Source organism: Haplochromis burtoni, unplaced genomic scaffold (assembly GCF_018398535.1).
Source record: "Haplochromis burtoni strain Fernald_Lab_line unplaced genomic scaffold, NCSU_Asbu1 Contig_435, whole genome shotgun sequence".
In the NCBI taxonomy this organism is placed as follows: domain Eukaryota; kingdom Metazoa; phylum Chordata; class Actinopteri; order Cichliformes; family Cichlidae; genus Haplochromis; species Haplochromis burtoni.
This window is the reverse complement of record NW_024582796.1, coordinates 352,262-371,459: the sequence shown is the minus strand read 5'-3', so window position 1 is coordinate 371,459 and position 19,198 is coordinate 352,262. Positions and strand designations below refer to the sequence as shown.

The window sequence follows — 19,198 nt, the reverse complement described above, 5'->3', positions numbered from 1 at the left end:
TCCAGAATGAGAGTGCCTATTTTATACAACCTCCACATGAAAGGAAAGTGAGAAGATCATTTGACTGTTTCATGCAATAGTTAATGATACAAACACAAACATTCAGAACTCACAGCACGGCACAGTTTACTTGCTAGTCATTTCATACAAATAGTAGAAAGAGGGTTTGTATCTGAAGGAGACAAACTGCATCACATGTGCCAGACAGGCTAGATGTTGATACACAGAGACTGATTTTCAGAAAGGTAAAGGTGTAAATAGTCACAGAGTTGAATGTGTCAGACATCCCATTAAAAAAAGTTTTCACTAACCTGTTGGTGTTAAAAAAAAATAAAAAATAAAAGACTTCAGTAATCACGTAGTTATAGAAAGATATTTAGGTAAAGTTGGAATAAACACAAAATAAACAACTTAAAAAAAACATTCCAATATACAGGTGGCGTCTAGTGGTAGGCGTAGTTGTTTTTTTTTTGCTTTCCTACAGAGCTCAACCAACCCTTAAACCACTGAACAAAACATCTGGAAGTCCCAAAAGAACCACATCCATATTTTTCTCATTTTATCTATTTTTTGTTGTTACACATCACAACCCGACGACATGGTAGGTTGACTGCTTGTCCATCATGTCTCTAGGTGGTTATCATCACACTCCTCCTCCTCATCATCATCATCCCTTTTGTGTCATCTAAAAGCGCAGAACCCTTCAACATGCCGCACAGCCCCTCAAAAACAATTGCCCCGCTTTAATGGTTACACTTTAATTTTTGCACTCTTTAGGTGCCGTTCGAGAAAAGGGGGCAATGATCGACGTGCCCTCCTACTAGAAGATTTCTATGTGTTTTGAACGTCCATGTTCAAAGTCCCCACACTTAGCAGACTGCTGCAGGGACGTGCCGAGTTTACAAGATGGCACAGAAGAACTTCTTCTCCCTGAACGGGTTCTCCGACGCTGGCACCGGCGACAATAAAGGGTCCTCTTTGGCATGAGCTTCGCAGTATGACATCAAGTCTGCTGCAGCTTTAGACACCTGCAGTTACAAACACACACACACGCACACAAGTGTATCAGTTCAAGTTGGCGTGCACAGTGTGGAAATACACCAGTCCAATTTAATTCATAGAGTTAAATCAGAAGGCGATGCTTGTCTTTTATCTGGATTTCAAATGCATAGCAGCAAGCAGGAGCTAGATCCTGGTTAGCTTAGCTTTACCAAAGTACCCCTAGAAGTAAGTCTCACCTCTTAGCACTACTTTAAAAGTCACAATATTTCATCAATAATTCTCACAAACTACCACCCTCATCATGTGACTTGCTCTGGCAATGCCTAATGTTAAATTTCGTTAAGTTAACCAAATAAATCATCTAATCATTCTGATCTTACACATCTATGGAAGCCCGTTTCTGCCACTACAAAAAAAAAAAAAAAGTATCCATAACTCGTTCTCGAAATTTTGACTTATTTTCTCGAAATTTGGACTTATTAACTCCAAATTTTGAGAAAATAACTCGTAATTTCGAGTTAATAAGTCAAAATGTCAAGAACGATACTTTTTTTTTTTAAGTGGCAGAAACAGGCTTCCAAACACATCTGTACATATAATACTGTGCAAAAGTTTCAAGCTGGCCCCCATTTCTTCATGTTTTCAAATAAAAATGGGAAACAGTATATGTAGAGTATATAAATCCAAAACCTGTCACTATTTGATCCGACCACCTTTATGCTACAGTACAGCCTGAACTCTCTTAGGTGAGCTTTCTAGTCTTTAAGGTCTTCAGGAATAGTCTCCAGGTTTCTTGAAGGACACTCAAAGCTCTTCTTTGGATGTTGGCTGGCTTTTTGTTCCATTGTCTGTCAAGATGATCTCACATCTAGCTCTAGGTCTGGGCTGTGGGGAGGCCTGCCCATGACTCATAGTGTTCCACTGTGTGTTCTTCTATCCAGGTATGCTTTTACTGACAGTGTGTTTGGGGCTTCTTGATTCCACCCTTCCAATTGAGGCCATTTCCAATGAGGCTTCAGGGACTATTAAATGGAAGCTCCTCATACATCTCTCAGGTCCTGTTCCAGAACTTTGGTGATTTTTTTCCTCTATTTCTTAGGGACATGACTTTCATATACTCCTCATTTGCTGTAGCTAGTTTTTTAGGCCACCTCTTTTTTTGTCCTCCACTTATCCCGTTTTCTCACATTTTTAAGGACACACTGCACACCATGCTGAGAAACGCCACGTTTTCAGCTAATAGCTGTTTGGGGATCACCTTGTTGGTGAAAGTCCAGCTCATTCACCAAAATATAAAGACATGGGAGTTGACTGAAGACTTTTGCACAGTACTGTAAATCAGAAAAGTAATAATAAAGTCATGTGCGACAGCTGCGTTTGTCTGTTTTTATGACCGTAACAGTGATTGCTGCTCTCTTTGTAAGTACAGTTTGTTCTTAATAGGCTTGCCATTGCCAGTGTGTGAATGTATGTGTGTGAATGGGTGAATGACTGAATGTAGTGTAAAGCGCTTTGGAGTCCTTAGGGACTGAGTAAAGCACTATACAAATGCAGGCCATTTACCATTTACCATTTTTACTTGGATACATTAGCAAAAATTAAAAGTAAATGAAGTATTCATTGCTATTGTTTACCTCCATTAGCTCTGTAAACTTTTAAGCCCAATTGTAAACAAACACATGTAAGTTAACGGACGGAAACCTAATTAAAAACATAAACCACGAGGTGCCAGCGCACCTTTATCCTGTCGATGTTGGCTTCCATCTTCAGCTGTTCCACCAGCTTCCTGGCTTGTGCGATGCTGGCCGTGTTATTGCTCGCCATGGGCGCTATCAGTCAGGCCTCGCGTGCTCTGTCTGCCTGTAGCAGAAAGAGATTTAAACATCCCAAACATTTCAGCTCAGAGACGAGCACTATAATATAGTGCAGGGGTAGGCGACTCCAGGCCTCAAGGGCCGGTGTCCTGCAGGTTTTAAAAGTTTTCTTGATCTAACACAGCTGATTCAAATTGCTAAATTACCTCCTCAACATGTCTTGAAGTTCTCCAGAGGACTGGTAACGAACTAATCATTTGATCCAGTTGTGTTGACCCAGGGTAAGAGCTAAAACCTGCAGGACACCGGCACTCGAGGCCTGGAGTTGCCTACCCCGGATATAGTGTAACAGGCATGCAGAGAGGAGTGCTAGTAACAGATACCCTGTTTATTATCACATGCCTACAGACACACAAACCACAGACACAAGCATATTATTTATGGTGTCAGTTGCTAGGCAGCCCCTGACAGTAAGAGAGGGAGGCGGGGGAGGTGGGAGGGGAGTGTGGGGGTGGCGCTTTGTCCGGTACTAAATTTCAAAAAAGATAAACGGATAAGAAACATTAGAGGTTTCAGAAAGGAAAAGCTCTCATTATGCGCAATATTTTTCGTTTTTTTTAAACATATGTGGTGATACTCAGTCACAGTGTCACACAAGAGCACAGCGTCTGTCTCTGCCTTATATGTAGGACAATTCATGAAAAACATGGTGTGCAGCCATGAAAATTAACTACATTTCATTTGAGGTTTTGATTGTTTTCAACATAACAGGATATTTATTCTGTGAAAAAGGAAGCAACCTGGCCTCAGAAGCTATTATTGCCCCGTTTAAGCAGACATACGCTTGCTGAAACTGGACTTTTCCTCCATATAAAAGTTGCAAGATGTTAAATTAAATGCAAACTTTTTTACATGACCTTTGTTTGAGTATATTACCTCTATCTGCAGGTAGTCTTGCTTACTCTCATAGTGCATAGAAAGTTGGCTGGCGATTCTAAATTGGCTATAAGTGTGAGTGGTGGTTTTTTTTCCTCCTTTGACAGCCCTATGGCAGCCAGTAGACCTGGTGTACTGAAGGGTAAAGCAGGTATACTTAAAGAATGGATGGGCAGAGGCTCATAAAATATCTACTTATTCAAATATCTTTAGGAAGATAGCAATTTTTAATACACATATTTTTTCTCTCAACTGTAGCCACTGTATTGAGTTATTAAAACTGTTCAAATGCTTAATGGGCTTCTTGCAGATCAAACAAATAACAACTGCCTCCTTGGAGAAGCTTCAATGCTCCTCAAGTTCTCTCTGGAACGCCTTTGAAGGTGCACATTTCTTGCCACTCTAGGTGATTAAATATTGGTGGAAAATACTTCCCAACGTGCTCACAGGTCTTTACATGCGATGAAACTGTTCAGCGTCTTCATTATGTTTCTCCAACTATTTATTCTTTACATTTGTCACCGTGTCCTGAGGGCCTCCCCTGAGTTCTCCAGCTGCTTTGATTAAATGGATCAAGCCCTCCAAAACGGCTTCATCCTCGGTGTGCGATCAATCATCGCTGGAGCCCCCCTTCGCTATTCATCTGTGCACGCTGTGGTACGACTCAGCGTGGGTTCAGCACTCATCTCAGTGAGGTGCTGGAGCAAATCATAAACATTAACGCTCTGCGGTGGCACATCTGCTCCTCAGCACAGGTTCACGGGTTAATTCCATGTTATATTTGCAATGCTTTAAAGATCGATTGTACTCAAATGAAGCAGAGAATTTAACTTTAAAGCGTTCTTAAATGATTTACAGATGAAAAGAAATATCATGATTAAAAAGTACTACAGTGATCTCAGAATCAGAATACTTTATTAATCCCTAGGGGAAATTATTTTTCGTTACAGTGCTCCATTTAATCTATTTAATCTTTGGAGTAACCCTAAAATAAATGGGATAAAAACTGTAAAGCATCATGCACAAGAAGCTCCAACTGGCTTGTTTTTGTAATTTTTGCATAAGCTGAAACAATAAAATTGAAACCAATACAATGTAGAAGATTAATTATCAACACAAAGGTTAAACATTTTGAGGACAGGAAGAGTATTTTTTCATTTTCCATTTTCCCCCTCCTCTAACCTAAGCTGGAACATCTCTGCACGATGTCAGCGCAAACCAAATGACAACGTGTACACGATCCGTGAGAACAGCCCGCAGCAGGCTCAAAGCGCGAGGAGTGGAACATAAACACGATGGTTTATAGCCACTGCAGCTGAGGGATCCTGGATGTTCTCAGTTTGAGGAGAACGTCACCTTGTAGGGTCATGGTGTGCCAAAAAACGCCCAACATCCATTATGAGGTTGCTAATCAACTCTGTTAGCTTTTTAAAAGCCCTTAAAGCAAACTTCGTTTTCGTCCCTCGCCAAAATAAAAATAGGACAGAGAGTTATGATCGCTGAACAGAAATTAGTCTTTAGTGTCGTTTATATCAAGGCCACAATATTGTTTCAACACCCCTGGGAGACGTCAAAACAGGCCACCGTATCATCAGACTATTGATAGGGATAAATGTCACTCTGTAAGGTTTCTGGGATACGTGAAGAAAAGTAGGTCTTCCATTTTAACACATGCCCAAAAAAAAAAAAGAGGCACAATAGCCTATTTTAAGAAAATTGTCAAGGAGAGTTGATGTTTTGAATAAACGCTGTATTAAATATGGAAGAAGCTAAATGATCAAAGTCAAGTCCCCTTTTGTAATTTCTCAGTTTTTACATCTTCCTCCTGTCCTTGCATCCTCCCCTTGTGTCTTAGTTCACGTGAAGAGATGTGAGAAGATGAGGGAGAGACACGAGGCGAGAGGACTGCAGGTATCAGGCGTTTAACACGATGAGGCTTCGTGTCAACTAAATATGATGTTTGGCACAGATACATCATAAATTGTTTCGTTACAGCCCAACTACTGATGAGCGTAACAGTGTTCACGCCAGCTTTTATAATTAGGTCTGCGTTTAATTAAATTCACCACATGCCGCATTGTGACGAGATATCGTACCTAGAGTCCCCGGAGTCCCTCTGTATTTTGTGTATTCCATCTGTGTGCCACGCTTACTTTATAAATACAGGCTAAAAACACTAGTGCAGGGGAGGCCTTCTCTTGTCCTCCAGATACATTTTAATAGCTGAGACATCCTTTAAATGGCACTCCGAGTTTAATTTTCAGGTCACAGGGAGGAGAACAGAGGAGACTACGAGGCAGAAATCTGAGAAATGTAAAAAGTTTCACTTTTTATTTTACCCACTAAGCTCTATGATAATAAAAGAAATGGAGGCCACACGTAAATTAACTGCCACTCTGGTTATTTACAGTTTTGGCAGATGTAAGGCAGGAATTTCCCCGCTTTAGAGCTAAATAAAGTATACAGTCATGTGGAAAATAATTCTTTACTACACTTTATATAGTCATGTGAGAAACTAAGCTTGTAAACTCGCCTTTAGCGGGAAGTAAACATCTTCTTAAAAGTCTTTTAATATTTGGCTCACTCTTCTTCACGGTATTGCTTCAGTCCTTTGAGGTTTGTGGGCACTCGCTGATGCACAGCTCTCAGCATTTCAACTGGCTTGTGGTCTGAGCTTTGACTGGTCCACTGCAAGCACCTTGGTTGTTGTCTTTTTATAGACATACTTGTCTTTTTCTAATTGCACTTGCATGAACTTCAACATTTAACATGTTAACTGAGGCCTGTAGAGTCTGAGTTTTTCCGAGGATTGCACAGCCTGACCTTTGCAGGAATGTTGACTCCTGGGAAGATTGTAGTATCATATTAACATGCACCTAAATGCTCAAGACTAGCAAACTATCAAAAAGATTGAATTAGTTAATAAGTAAGTGCTCTTTATTCATATGGAAGCAGTAAGGGTGTAGTTAATTAATCAAAGGGCTATATTTCATCTCATCAAAGTTAATTTAACACATTGCTAAGGGATGAAACAAAAAAAGCTACATTGCTCGCTTGGCTAAAAATGGCAAAAACATCTCCAAATGACACTAAAGTTAAAGCATGAATGTGGAAAACAGAGAATAAAGAGAAAAACAAAAAAGTAAGAAGCAATTGGGCAGAGCTTTCACTGAGGCTGCAAGGTCACTTTCCTGTTCATTACTGTTGGAGCGTGCAAAAATGCCACCCTGACATTTTCATATCTGCTAAAGGAGGGCGGGGTGATGGTGACATGTAGCAGATGCACACTTTTCCTTCCTTCCTTCCAACCTAATTTCCTTTCCTTTCTGCTAGCTGCTTAAAATACCATTCTGAGATGTTGCGTCTGGTGTCATCATCCCGATAAGTGTGACACTGATAAATAATGCATTCAGATGGACAGAGGCCTTAACCGTGTAAGCTGTCGACAACTTTATGGCAGCTGTCACGATTAGTTCACAAACTCTTTGCAGCAGCAGCAGCAAGAGGGCTGTGTCATCACCGTGCCCTTGTGATGGCATCAGCCACACAGGGGTAAATCAGTCCATTTTTTCACTTTATTAGTTTGCTTTGCAGTTTTCTTCATTAATAGAATTTATTAATCATTTGGTTAAACCTAACACTGATATTATGAGGCGCGCACATAGTAGCATTGTGTGGTTTTTCTAAAATGTTTTGTTATATTAATTATGTTTCTCTTTCTTTGAGTTACCTGGGTTTTGGCGGTGGATGTTTCCTGGCTGGGCAAAAGGCGTGGTTGAGGACTCTGGGAACAAAATGCCTGCTCAGCAGGACCAACCGTGGGCTTACCAGGAGCAGGCGTGTTTTAGGTTTAGTTAGGTTATTCTGTGCTTAGTTAATATTAGGATGTATTTTTGTTTCCCCCCTATTGTGTGTAAATGTTTTGGCCAAATCATTATAAAAGCTACCCTCATGTGTTTTTGTAATTAGGTCAATTTGTGAGTTAAGTTGTGTCTCACTTTGTTTTGTTTAAGTTTCTGGAAATTACTTTTCGTAGAGTTATATTTAGCTGACCTCTTTTATGGGCCTGCTAAGTATGTTTTTGAGGGTTAAAATAAAGAAAACCCTTTTTGAAGATACTTTTTTGCCTGTGTCCTCTTTGCTTTGGCTGCTTGATCCCTCACAGCCCTCATGCCACAAGATTGAGAAAGATGTCGCCATGCGTCTTTTCTCGTCAACCTTCTTCCTCTCGCCTGGACGTACCTTGTCTACTTACTCCTCCGCGCTCTGCCCTGGTGCGCGTCTGCAGTTCAGTCAGCAGTTTGTGTCTGCCACACTCTCTGCAAACAAGGAGAAGGAAAGAGAAGGGGAGTGAGAATCGGAATCAGAGCTCTGCATGCTTTCAATCCCACATTCCAGATAAATTACGCCAAGGCATGTCTGTGCAGCCTCTGTCCTCTGATCACTGTGTGTCAGAATGTCACAGATAGCTCCTACAAACTGGGCTAAAGACAAATAACTGATGGAGAAACAGCGCACCACAGCACAAGTGTGACAAGGCAAAGTCATTTATACTTTTAAAAGAAATATGCTTGAGAGAAAGATGAGAGGATGATTTTTCAACAGCTAGTTAGGCTATCTCAAAGATAGGGCAGGGACAAGGTAACGTAATCTGCCTGTAGCGCCACCAAAACTCATCAGTTAATGTTTGATCCCATTTGTTGATGCCATACAAAGTTTAGTGTTGAAGGGGTTAAATGTGTGACTATTTTGTAGCCAGATCCTTAATTATAAGCACAAGTCAAACTTTTACGAGTCTGTCCAGGCTCATAAAAATGCGTGCCACGAAGGATGTCACCAATGTCCTGAGAGATATGGGACTTTGTCATTGATTTAAGGTGAATTTACTCAAAAATATGTCGCCATTTCACACTAATGTCTGATGCATTCAAACGATGACAGTGTGTGCCAAAGCTGAAGAAATTCCTTCAAGGTATTCCATAGTATAATGTGGATAATTTGGCATTTGTGATATTGCATTTGTGTCATTTGCATAGGTGATTTGCTCTGCAGAGTGAAGGTTTATGGGTACACAACCTATGCATGACATGCTTGCATGTGGTCCTCCATAAAAACCAACACTGGGTAGCCTGACTGAGATGACGCTGTGTGTAACTCAAGTGCGGATTTTGTAAAGTTGCCCAGAACAGGAAAGGAATTGCAGTGGAGTCCACAACACAGAGGGAGCAGGGTGGAAAAAAACCTTAAAGAAGAAAAGAAAATAGCTACAGTGGACAGTTTTTATTGTTTTAAACACTTGGTTTCACTTTAGCCTTTTGTATGTTATAACTTTGCTTTTCCCCAGACCAGTTGTTCCATGAACTATGCTGGTCCCTTAACTTGGAAACAGCTACCTCTGTTGCAAACATACTAATCCTCAGACTAAACTTAAAATGTTTTCATCACGATAAGAAGGCTGATCGTTCTTCTGTCTATGCAATAAATATGTACAACAGAGATCAGCTGTTTACCCTAGCTTAGCATAAAGAGGTTTTACAGGCTTTCAGGAAGACATATGGAATATAAAGTGCTGTGTAGTGAGATTTAGATGTGCTGGTAGAACAGAAATAGCCTAGTTATTTGTCCTCATTTGCAGTCTTTACACTAAACAAAGCAACAGTGCTAGCGGTCCTCCCATCTAACTCTCAGCAAAACCACAAATAGTGACACTTGTAAAAATGTCCAACTCTTCCTTTAAGTCTTCAGTGGGTGCTGACCCTAACTTTCTCTCTATCAGCCTGTCCTTTCTTCTTCTGGCCATTCAGATTCATTCTTTAATGCATCTGTGACTCTGCATCTCAGTTCTAATAAATGGGCCAATTATCCCGCATGAGCAGATCTGCAGAGGATGGGAATTCCTGCCATCATAAATCATGGTAGCACACAGCGCGCAACATTAAAGCAACGTTACAATGAGGAATCCATTAACAAAACCTTGCCAACAGCTGCAGGACCCCTGAGCCAAAGTATTTTAGCAATGCTGAAGCTGCTTGGAGTTTAAATAACAAGCAAAAAGAAAGAGGACTCTTGCAGTCTTGGAGTTCACTGTAGCCCCTCCAGATTCACTGGTGGTGCCATTAATCTACATTGTTACACTGTGTTATGCAAGCGTCTATAATAATCTCATCTGTGCAGTGATTCTTAAACTAGCAGCAGGAGAGCTGTAGCAGGTGTGAAGTGTGTAACGGGATGGTCTTGTAAAATCTCTTAACGGGAGATTTTATTTAGTTCTTGATGGCAAAGAAAAAGTTTCTTTGATACTCCACTAAAAAAGTCAAATGCTGCTGCACTTTCAGAGCAGCAGTCGAAGAACAGTGATGTTTAAGAAGCCAGTTTGATTTGAGCTTTGTGACAGTGTATTATTTTGCTGAAAGAAGCCACCAGAAGATGGGGATGAACGGCCTGGTCAGCGGCAGGCGGCAGCATTTAAATGATGCTCAGTTGGTACGAAGAGGTCCAAAGTGTGCCAAGAAAATGTTCCCCATGGTTCAGGCTACCGGGGCCATCACCAACAGCCTCAGCCGCTGATATAAAGCAGAATGAATCCATGTTTTCATCTTGTTTATGCCAAATTCTGCCATCTGAATATCGTAGCAGAAATGAAAACTCTTCAGACCAGGCGATATTTTTCCAGTCGTCCATCATCCAATTTTAGTGAGCCTGTGCAAACTGTAGCCTTATTTTTCTATTCTTAGCTGACAGGAGCGGCACTTAGTGTGCTCTGCTGTAGTACATCTGCTTCAACGTTCATGCGTTTTGCATTCAGAGATGCAAACAGTACCTGTTGCCTTGATATAAGCTCAAAGTAGTCTGGCCATTCTCCTCTGACCTCTGAGACCAACAAGGCATTTTTGCCCAGTTAACTTCTGCTCACAGAATCTTTTCTTTTTTTTGGATCACTTTGTGTGAACTCAGAGATGGTTGTGTGGGAAAATCCCAGTAGAGCAGCAGTTTCTAAAACACTCAGACCAGCTCATGTTCAAAGGTACAAAAATCATCTTTCTTCCTCGTTCTGATGTTCAGCTTAAACTTCATCATCTCGACCATGTCTACACGCCTTAATGCATTAAGTTGCTGCCATGTGATTGGCTGATTAGATGTTTGCATTATGGAGCAGTTGAACAGGTGTACCCAATGAACTGGCCTGTGAGTTTATTTGCTGTGTGTATCACCCAGTTATTCTAACTTATAACTGTTATTGACATTACACAATGGCAGAGTCACATGACTAGTAACATGCGACTGTGTCATCATAAGTTTTATTTATATAGAACACATGTTTGCTCACAGAAACATCCGGCTTGTCAATCAAAAGAATCGCTTTTACATCCGGGAACTTTCCAGCAATCATCTTCTGTCGGCTGCTGCTGGGATCGAGAGCAACATGAAAGTAAAGTTTTATAAACACTGAATTTGCAAGAAATTAAACAGCTAGTTTAGCAGTCTGCTACCCTCCAAACAAAGTTTGTGATTAACGTTAAAAAAAAACCCAGACCAATGTTTTTTTCCCAACTAGGCCAATTATGACAGTTTTTAAAACATAGCTGTATTTGTGTGTGATCTTCTCTACAATAAGACTTATTATTGCAGCCAGAAGAGTCGCCCCCTGTTGCCCATTAAGAGAATGAGGCGCTTCTGAATGTACTTCACCTGTCGGGCCTGGAGGTGACAATAAACTTTTAAAAGTGTGGGACATAAATTACGCTTCAAACAACATTACCGTGTATTTTAGACAACTTTTCCAGCCATATAATGTTGCCATTTTAATCAAGTGCCTCCAATGTTGCATGGTAACTGAAAGGTAGCTAGTTTGATCCCACCCAGGTCGGACATCAGGAAATAAAACACATTCTGTGGGGAAACAAACACTTCTTGTGAGTTTGAAAATAAACACTCATCTCATTTACTATAGAAAAGAGACAAAGTGTCTTTTTTATAGTAATGGCTGCACTAACTTTGGTAATTTCCTGCTTATTTTAATTCACTTTATGCTGTGGGAAAGTCAGGAAAGCCAGCCATTCTTAAAAAAGAAAAGAAAAAAGTTGCTGAATTTGTTTTCCTGGTGAACAGATTATGTCGTCATATTAATGTTGCAAAGCAGCAGCGAGATCAGTGGATGAAAGACAAAGGGTGTTAAAATACTTAAGTCCAAGGAATTTGTTTTTTTATCTAAATACTTGGAAATATCGTTCCTTACTTTTAGACCAGTAAAGAATTTCTAGCTAAACTAAACAAATGCAACATGTGAGTGGTGATCCATTTCTCTCCTTTGTTCCAGCCTTCTGCTTCCCGTCCCTCCCTGTATGGCAGACAGGTGTTCACCGATATGACAGAACCACCCCCAGCATGCTCTGTCCTGCTTCTAACACCACAGAATCAATCTAACCCCTTCTGCCATCCTTCCCCTGACATTTGGAGCTTTTTTGAACCTCTTCCTACAGGCTTTCGGGGGGTCTGTGTTTGTGACGAGGCCCTCCATAGATGTGATTATAGCTGCTGCTCGACTCTGGGTGTCGCTGACTTAAAGGGTGATTAAGCGCCACAGGAAACATCCTGGTGAGGAAAATATAATTCCTGGCCTGTCGAGAGTGACGATCTCTTACGTACTCCCACGCAGGCTGGCTCTCGGCTCAGTTCTCCTTCCCTTTTTCCAACTCCTTTCACTTCTGTAGTGCACACCTTATTTATCCTGTCTTTTATTCCATACACCATCCAAAGAGAGAAATTTAAGCAGCGACGCAGGGAGTGTTCTGTCCTCTGTGATGCCTAGGGTGTGAAATCAGAGCGTGGTAATTAAAAATGTGTCCCTGGCTCAGCCATCTGGACCCTGGAGAGAGTCAGTGATTAACCTGCAAGGGTCTGCAGGGACAGCAAGAAGGCAGGAAGTAACCCCTGCTCAGAGCTCATTTGAAGGTCTCTTAAGGCCTGTCTTTACAAGAATGCAAACAGCACACCTTCCTCAAAGCCCCCTTACTTATTGTTGCTGTTACATTTAAGTTACACTCATAAACCCAGCAGATTTACTACAAATTCTTGGTTATTTCCGAAGAAAAGTTTTTTGTAGTTTTTCTTTTAAAAAAAGTAAAAGTTTCTCTTCCCTAGTAGACAAATTGGCATTTAATTTTGCCTTTTTCAAACTGACAGATTTGGGGTGAAAAATGTAGATTCCCCAACGAGTTCATGAGTGATTGCTGGACTTTGTTGGCTGTTGCCAAGTGAAAAGAGGGTTCTGCATTAAAAACCTCCTTCTGATTGCTCTGGTCATTAGCAGATTGCTGCACTTGTCTGCATGAAAGATGCAGACTTGTCTGTAAACACTGTATTTTGCTAGTGTTTGCAGACAAGTTGGTGTCATCCATACAAACCTCGATGGCAACTAGCAACCCAGAAGTCACACAGGGTTTTCTGTGCAGTCCTGGTTAACTATGTGCCGGCCAGAGGGCTGAAATCCACCCTATCCTCCCTGGCATATTGCATCCTACAAAAAACTATCTGTATACCTCGCTACAAATGACGGTATGCAATAAAATGTTATTTCTTTTCATATTAATCAAGCTGAGCTTATAGCATCCTGAGAGAAGTATTTGCAATCCTTCCCATCGAGTCAGTATTTCATGCTTTCCTACCAAACAAAACCAATCCTAAACCTGGCTGCGGATTTTTTAACAATGTAGTTTTTCCATTTATTTCTGTAGCCTTGTGTGAGTGTGCAGAAGAAAAAGTGTGCAAAAACTTCAGTCATCTGACTCTCATAGTATGACAGAGTAACTGTACCATCCTCAATGCGTCATAGGACACTGAGCTGCGATGTCACTGGGGAACTAAAGACAGCAAAGGGCACACTCAGCTAAAGAAAGATTTGCAGAAGTGTAAACGGATACTAGAGGACACCAAGAAAGAGAGAGAAAAGCAAATAAAAGCTGGAAATAAAGTTTGTTGGAAAAATGAAAGAGAGGATGTGGTAGCAATACCTTCTTCCAGAGTGGCTTTGACCGCAGCAAGGAGAAGTACAGAAACATAAAACTGACCTCCGGAGTTATTAATGAACACAATCAGGAAGATATTGACTGTTGACTGTAATTTAGCACGGATCCCTGCCCTTGAACAGGAGAAAGGACGCCCCTCCCTCTGCACGCAAAGACGAAGCGATGAGACACAGAGAGCTGAACTGTCAGGTCATAACTGTCTGTGGAGATGATGCTGAGTGCGACAGCTGAATGCCCTTCTCCATCATAGTCTTCAGTTATACTGGGCTCTGAGCAGCATCATATTAGTAGAAGAAATAAAGAACATTTGGAGGTTTGATCACAAACCGGCCCATTCAAGAGGCCTATCCCTCACTGATAAGCCTGAAAACACAAAGAAATGAAAACATAGTGCAAGTTAATATCTGTACTAGCTAACTGAACATGCACTGACTGAAAAACGTGTGAAAACATCGCGGGAAAATCTCATGTGAGCCACCAGAGTTGCGTATTTAGTACTAAAAGAGCGCCTCAGTGCTGTGGATCTATATTGTGTGTGGGAGGGAGGCTTGTGGTTGCGTTTCATTCATGATTTATGAAAAAAACACAATCCCCATTCAATATCTCTAAAGCCATTGCTTTTTAATATAGCACTGTAAAGCGAATTCACTAAGAAATAGAAAAGGATCTAAATGTTTCTTTCAAATCTTCATCATTTAAAAAACAAAAACATGTAAGATTAAAACATTTTAGCTGCTAATTTAATCATTGAACCATTTAAAGGGCTAGCAAGCACGCAGCTGTAAATCTGTTTTATTGATTCAGTCACAAAAGCCGTTTTTAGAATCTGTGTCAAGTGAAATAAATATTCATGATGACGATGATGATGATGATCATCAGGCTAATTTTTCCCCCAGCATTGTTTTAATTTTGGCACGTATTAGCTGCTTCGTGCTCCCTCCTCGTGCCACTTCCTCCCAGTCAGACCACCACCACCCACGATCATTCAATGAGCCTGGACATCTGTGCCACCCCCAGGACGCCCTGCCCATCTTACCATCTCAGAGGCTGTGTGTGTACATATACTGTATACATGTGTAGTGGGGGTAATCTAGGTCCCTGAGGGGGGAGGGGAGAAAGCAGTGGCCCAGGAAATGACGCATCCGCTGGGAGTCAAGGAGGCAGCAGGGAGGAGGCTTCTTTTGCTCCAGGGAGTGCAAATATGGTCTTTTATGTTTATTAAATCAAACAGCCAAGGTCCTGTGTGTTTTTGCATTGTCAGATTGAAACAGTGACCAAGTGGTTTGGCTTTTCCTCAAACGTAAAGCATTTTAAACCTTTGATTTGCGTGTTTCATAACAGCAGTGCAGTTAGTGGGATAGAAACAATGCACTGGCGCTCACGGGAACAGCCTCTGAGCTTCAGGAGCAAACACAAAGAAAAAAACCCAATTCTTTTTTCTTTGGGGGGGTCATCAGCCAAATAATGCTGCTGATTTTTGTGAAGGTTTTTGGGGGGTAATCACGTCTTTTACTTGGAATGAAACAGTGTGGTCGCATCTTTTGTGTACGTCAGTTTCTGTTCTCCGTGATTTCATTGACGGGAATCTGAAGGAGTTTCGTCCTCGCTCATGGCAGCACAAACACATTTTTCCTCTGAAATTAATCAGCATGCAAGAGAATAACACAGCCAGATTCCTGGGCTGTTAACAATATCACAAACATTCGGGCTTGTGTGGATTCTGCTGAGGGACCATCACAGACGCTCACTGGGCTTCTGGTCTTTCTGATCAGCTTTTACAAACTAAAAGCCTGGAAACTAAACACTTCTGATTGATTTGGACTCGAGTCAGACTTGCTGTAAATTTTATTTAAACACATCTCTGTGAGATTAATCAGTTAAGAGAGACTTTAAACTTATATGACAGCTATGAGAGGTGACAGGCCTGAGACTTTTCCTCCTGCAGTGACCTCTGCCGTGGCTTTAGCCTTTGCTGGATTTGCTCCAGGAGACCTAAAAACTGCTCCTGTGAACTTGAAACTCGAGGATTTGAGTTGGATTGGATAAGACTTGCATCTGGTAGATCCGGCTCACACTTAATTCACAAAAATAAAAATGTAAATAACAATGTTTTTTTCATTGGAATCAGTGGTCTGCTGGGAAAACTCAGGCCGTATCCTGCGCTAGGGTGGATATGTGACATCTAACACCCACCCAACCACAAATCTATAGAAATAACGCTCCCCAATGGCAGCAGCGGTACAACAATGCCACAAAAGTGTGTGACAGCTATGTGACTTGACTCCGAATACTTTCCCCACAACTTATTGTCTAGATGCGTACTTTAAGAGGGTTAAAGTTATATCGCCACAGCCACACGCCAGTGAAAATGACTATAAGCAAAATAACAATTAGCAGTGGACAATGAAGACATAACAACTCAAACTACTCTGTTTTCAGGCAGTTAGTCGACCGTATCGACCGGCTGCCCGCTGCACAGCTACGCATGGTGGACATTTCTCTTTATATGCAGATTGTAAAAATTAGGTCTTGAGTTTAGACTGTAAAAAAACAATTAAAGTCTAGTGACTTGGCTTGAGCTTTGTTTCGAAGACTCATGACTTGATTTCCTCTTTACCTAAATGACAGCTGAGAACACAGCACAGTCGAATGAGCTTAAAAACCAAAATCAACACTGTTAGAAGCAAACAAGCGCTTTGAGTACAAAGGTCAAAGCCTTTAATTCAACATAATTCCCACCTCATGTTTGCTTTTCCTATGAAGTCACTTCTGCTCACATCTTAAATAAGGAAACTGACACACAGATGACAAGGCTAACTGTAGTTTCTCACTTTACCCTGAAACAGAATCATTTTTGGGCGGAGGTTCTGAAAGGAGCAGGGAGAGGTCACCGTGCTCAGCAAGTCGTGCACCGCTCAGTTCCCCTTACTCTTTTTCAGTCGTTCCTCCCTTACTGCCTTCGCTTTCTATTTACAGACTCGGCACTGGGGTTCTGGAAAACACTCAAGGTTTTGTGAGGCATTGTGAGCCGCTCTTTTAGTCTCAACATCGATGCAGCTGATGTGGCCTCGGAGCAGTTCCTCTTTGAGATACAGTACGACCTGCCTGGACGCGAGCTCTTGCGTAATTCCAGCTCGCATTTGTAATAGGCCTGGATATGTAACACAATTGCATGCACATGATTTGGTGATTTAACGTGAGCTGTGCATGACGATGCCTTTGTGTGACGGGCTAAGACCGGGGAAAAACAGCGCATCTGTGTTTGTTTTCTTGCACTTCTTTTGAATGTGTGCCGCTGTCAGCATCTATATAGTCTGTAAGCTCCATAAAAAAAAAACATCCACCACCCCCCTCTCCACCTCCTCCCTCCCTCCTTCTCCCTCAGCCATCTGCCTGATACAACCACTACATCCAGCTTGTGTGTCGTCAACTGCTTTTTCCTTTCCTCAATGGAGGGCTAGGAAGCCTCACGAAAAGCTTCTGGATAACTTTCGGCTGCTTCCGTCTTTTGCATCTCTTCCTGCCAACCACCCCCACCCTGCTTTTCATCCACCTCTTTCTTTGCCTTTTCCATCCCTTCTGCTCAGGCAAATATCCCCTGAAACAGATGCCCTTAATTCCTCTGGCCCCACATTATAAGATCTGCCCAATCCTGAGGCAAGAAGGAGGAGTGAGGAATAAGAAAAGCAAAGAAGAAAGCCCACTCTCCTGTTTTCTTTTCACACACATATATAGGAGGAGATAATGGACGGGGAGGGGGGTATTAAACAGCGGCTCACCTCTGAGGAAGGAGCTTTTTAGTGATTTTAGAGGGAGGAGGGGATTCCATGACGTAAACCAGCCAGCAGCATCAATCTCACCCCTCGAGCGCTGACAAAAAAGACATCATGGATATGTAAACCCCCCCCCCCGCCCCTCCTCTGGAACACACCCTGTTTCAGATGCGATTAACCCACATGCCACCAAATTACAAAAAATAACTAAATGACAGGAAGCAAAAATGTAAATAAAAATTCAACCTACCTTTACTGTGGTTGTGTGCTCTCCTTCTGTGAATCCAAATGCAGCCAGTCATGTGGAGTAGTATCCACGCGTTCTGCCTTCTGCTGATCTCTTTCTGTCACACACACACACACACACACACAGAGGCAGCCGATTACATCCACGCTCACAACACACACTCCTCTATCTGTATGCCTTTCGCTCTCTCCCTCTCTCTCTGTGTGTCTACTCCCGCTGAGATCCTCCCTCCTCACTGCTGCTCCGAGTCTCCACCCTTCAGCGAAACGCTCGGGCTCCAAGAATCTCCCCTCCTCTTCATCCTCCCTCCCTCTTTGTGTCTTTTCTTTTCTGCTATTAGGACACACTTCCTCCGCCTCTCAGAGGTCCACAGGAAAAGCCTCGAGTGTCTCTCTAAACAGCTGCAATAAACAGACGCATACCAGGACAGCTGACAGTCTGGATTTAAATCTTGAGAAATTTTAGTGGCACTTTAAAAAAAACATCCTTACTGATGAGGGCTACATAAATTAAAAAAAACAACAACAACAACAAAATCTAACAACATCACATCCTGTATTGCATGCACGACACACGCCTTCTTGCCACAGAGGAAATGTTTAATCATCAGTCTACTTGCATATCACAGCAAAGCCAAAGATCAAAAGATTATAAAAAAAAACATACACCAGATGTGGAGCAAAAACACAAAAAGTGTGCTGTACATTTGGGAGTACAGAGGTTTTCTGCATGTGCTGGATACACTCAATTTGGGCGAGTGTACTAGAAGAAAAAAAGTCAAAAACTGGTTCTTACCCTTAATACTGGCAAACCTAACTGATGTTATCTTGCAAACGCAACAGGCCCCAACAACTGGTTTAAATATGCTGCACTTTGCACCATATCTTGTCACATTATCTTGATGGCGCCATGTTCCATATTATTGTGGGATTGGGACTTTTTTCTCTTTTCTTTTCTGCTATTTGTGCTGCAAAGGCACTTAGCAAACAACTGCCTGATGCGAAAGCCAGATTAATAAACAAGCATGTTAAAATCGGCATTAATGAATAAAACAGCTGTTTCGATTACTATACGCTTGCATTTATCTGATTTCGTTTAAGCTTGTTTTTCCTTGTAATTGGTTAGTGTTGTTATTTTTATGCCTTTCTTTGCCAATCCTGCATTTAACAGCATAACAACCCATCCTAAGTTTCTGAAAAACAACAAAGGGAATGTCTGGCTTTTTAACTAGTAAATATAATACATTAAGTTTTTGTGCCATGTAATTACTTCAGTGTATTCAGAGACAACAGGGAATTAAGGTGATTACAATCTTTACTCATCCAAAAATTTAAATTTAGGCCAGTTTCCTCTGTTCTGTTGAGCCATTAATTGATCTGGCTTGTTTTGGTGCCAGTTGCA

The 19,198-nt window shown here is 41.5% G+C and overlaps 1 protein-coding gene across 2 annotated transcripts; it reads right to left on the bottom strand.

Moving 5' to 3' along the window:
- Positions 1-109: 109 nt before the first annotated feature.
- Positions 110-18,066, bottom strand: LOC102313132 (guanine nucleotide-binding protein G(I)/G(S)/G(O) subunit gamma-2). Of its 2 annotated transcripts, none has more exons than XM_042213349.1 (4): positions 17,801-18,066; positions 7,995-8,071; positions 2,740-2,858; positions 110-1,028 (listed from the first exon to the last, which is right to left on the bottom strand). In XM_042213349.1, exons 3-4 carry the CDS (start codon positions 2,824-2,826, stop codon positions 900-902), a joined length of 216 nt encoding a protein of 71 aa, XP_042069283.1. In that variant the 5' UTR covers positions 2,827-2,858; positions 7,995-8,071; positions 17,801-18,066; the 3' UTR covers positions 110-899. The 2 variants fall into 2 exon arrangements, with proteins under 2 accessions (XP_042069283.1, XP_005946121.1); XM_005946059.3 differs by having other exon boundaries at positions 2,740-2,862; positions 17,801-18,063.
- Positions 18,067-19,198: the final 1,132 nt, after the last annotated feature.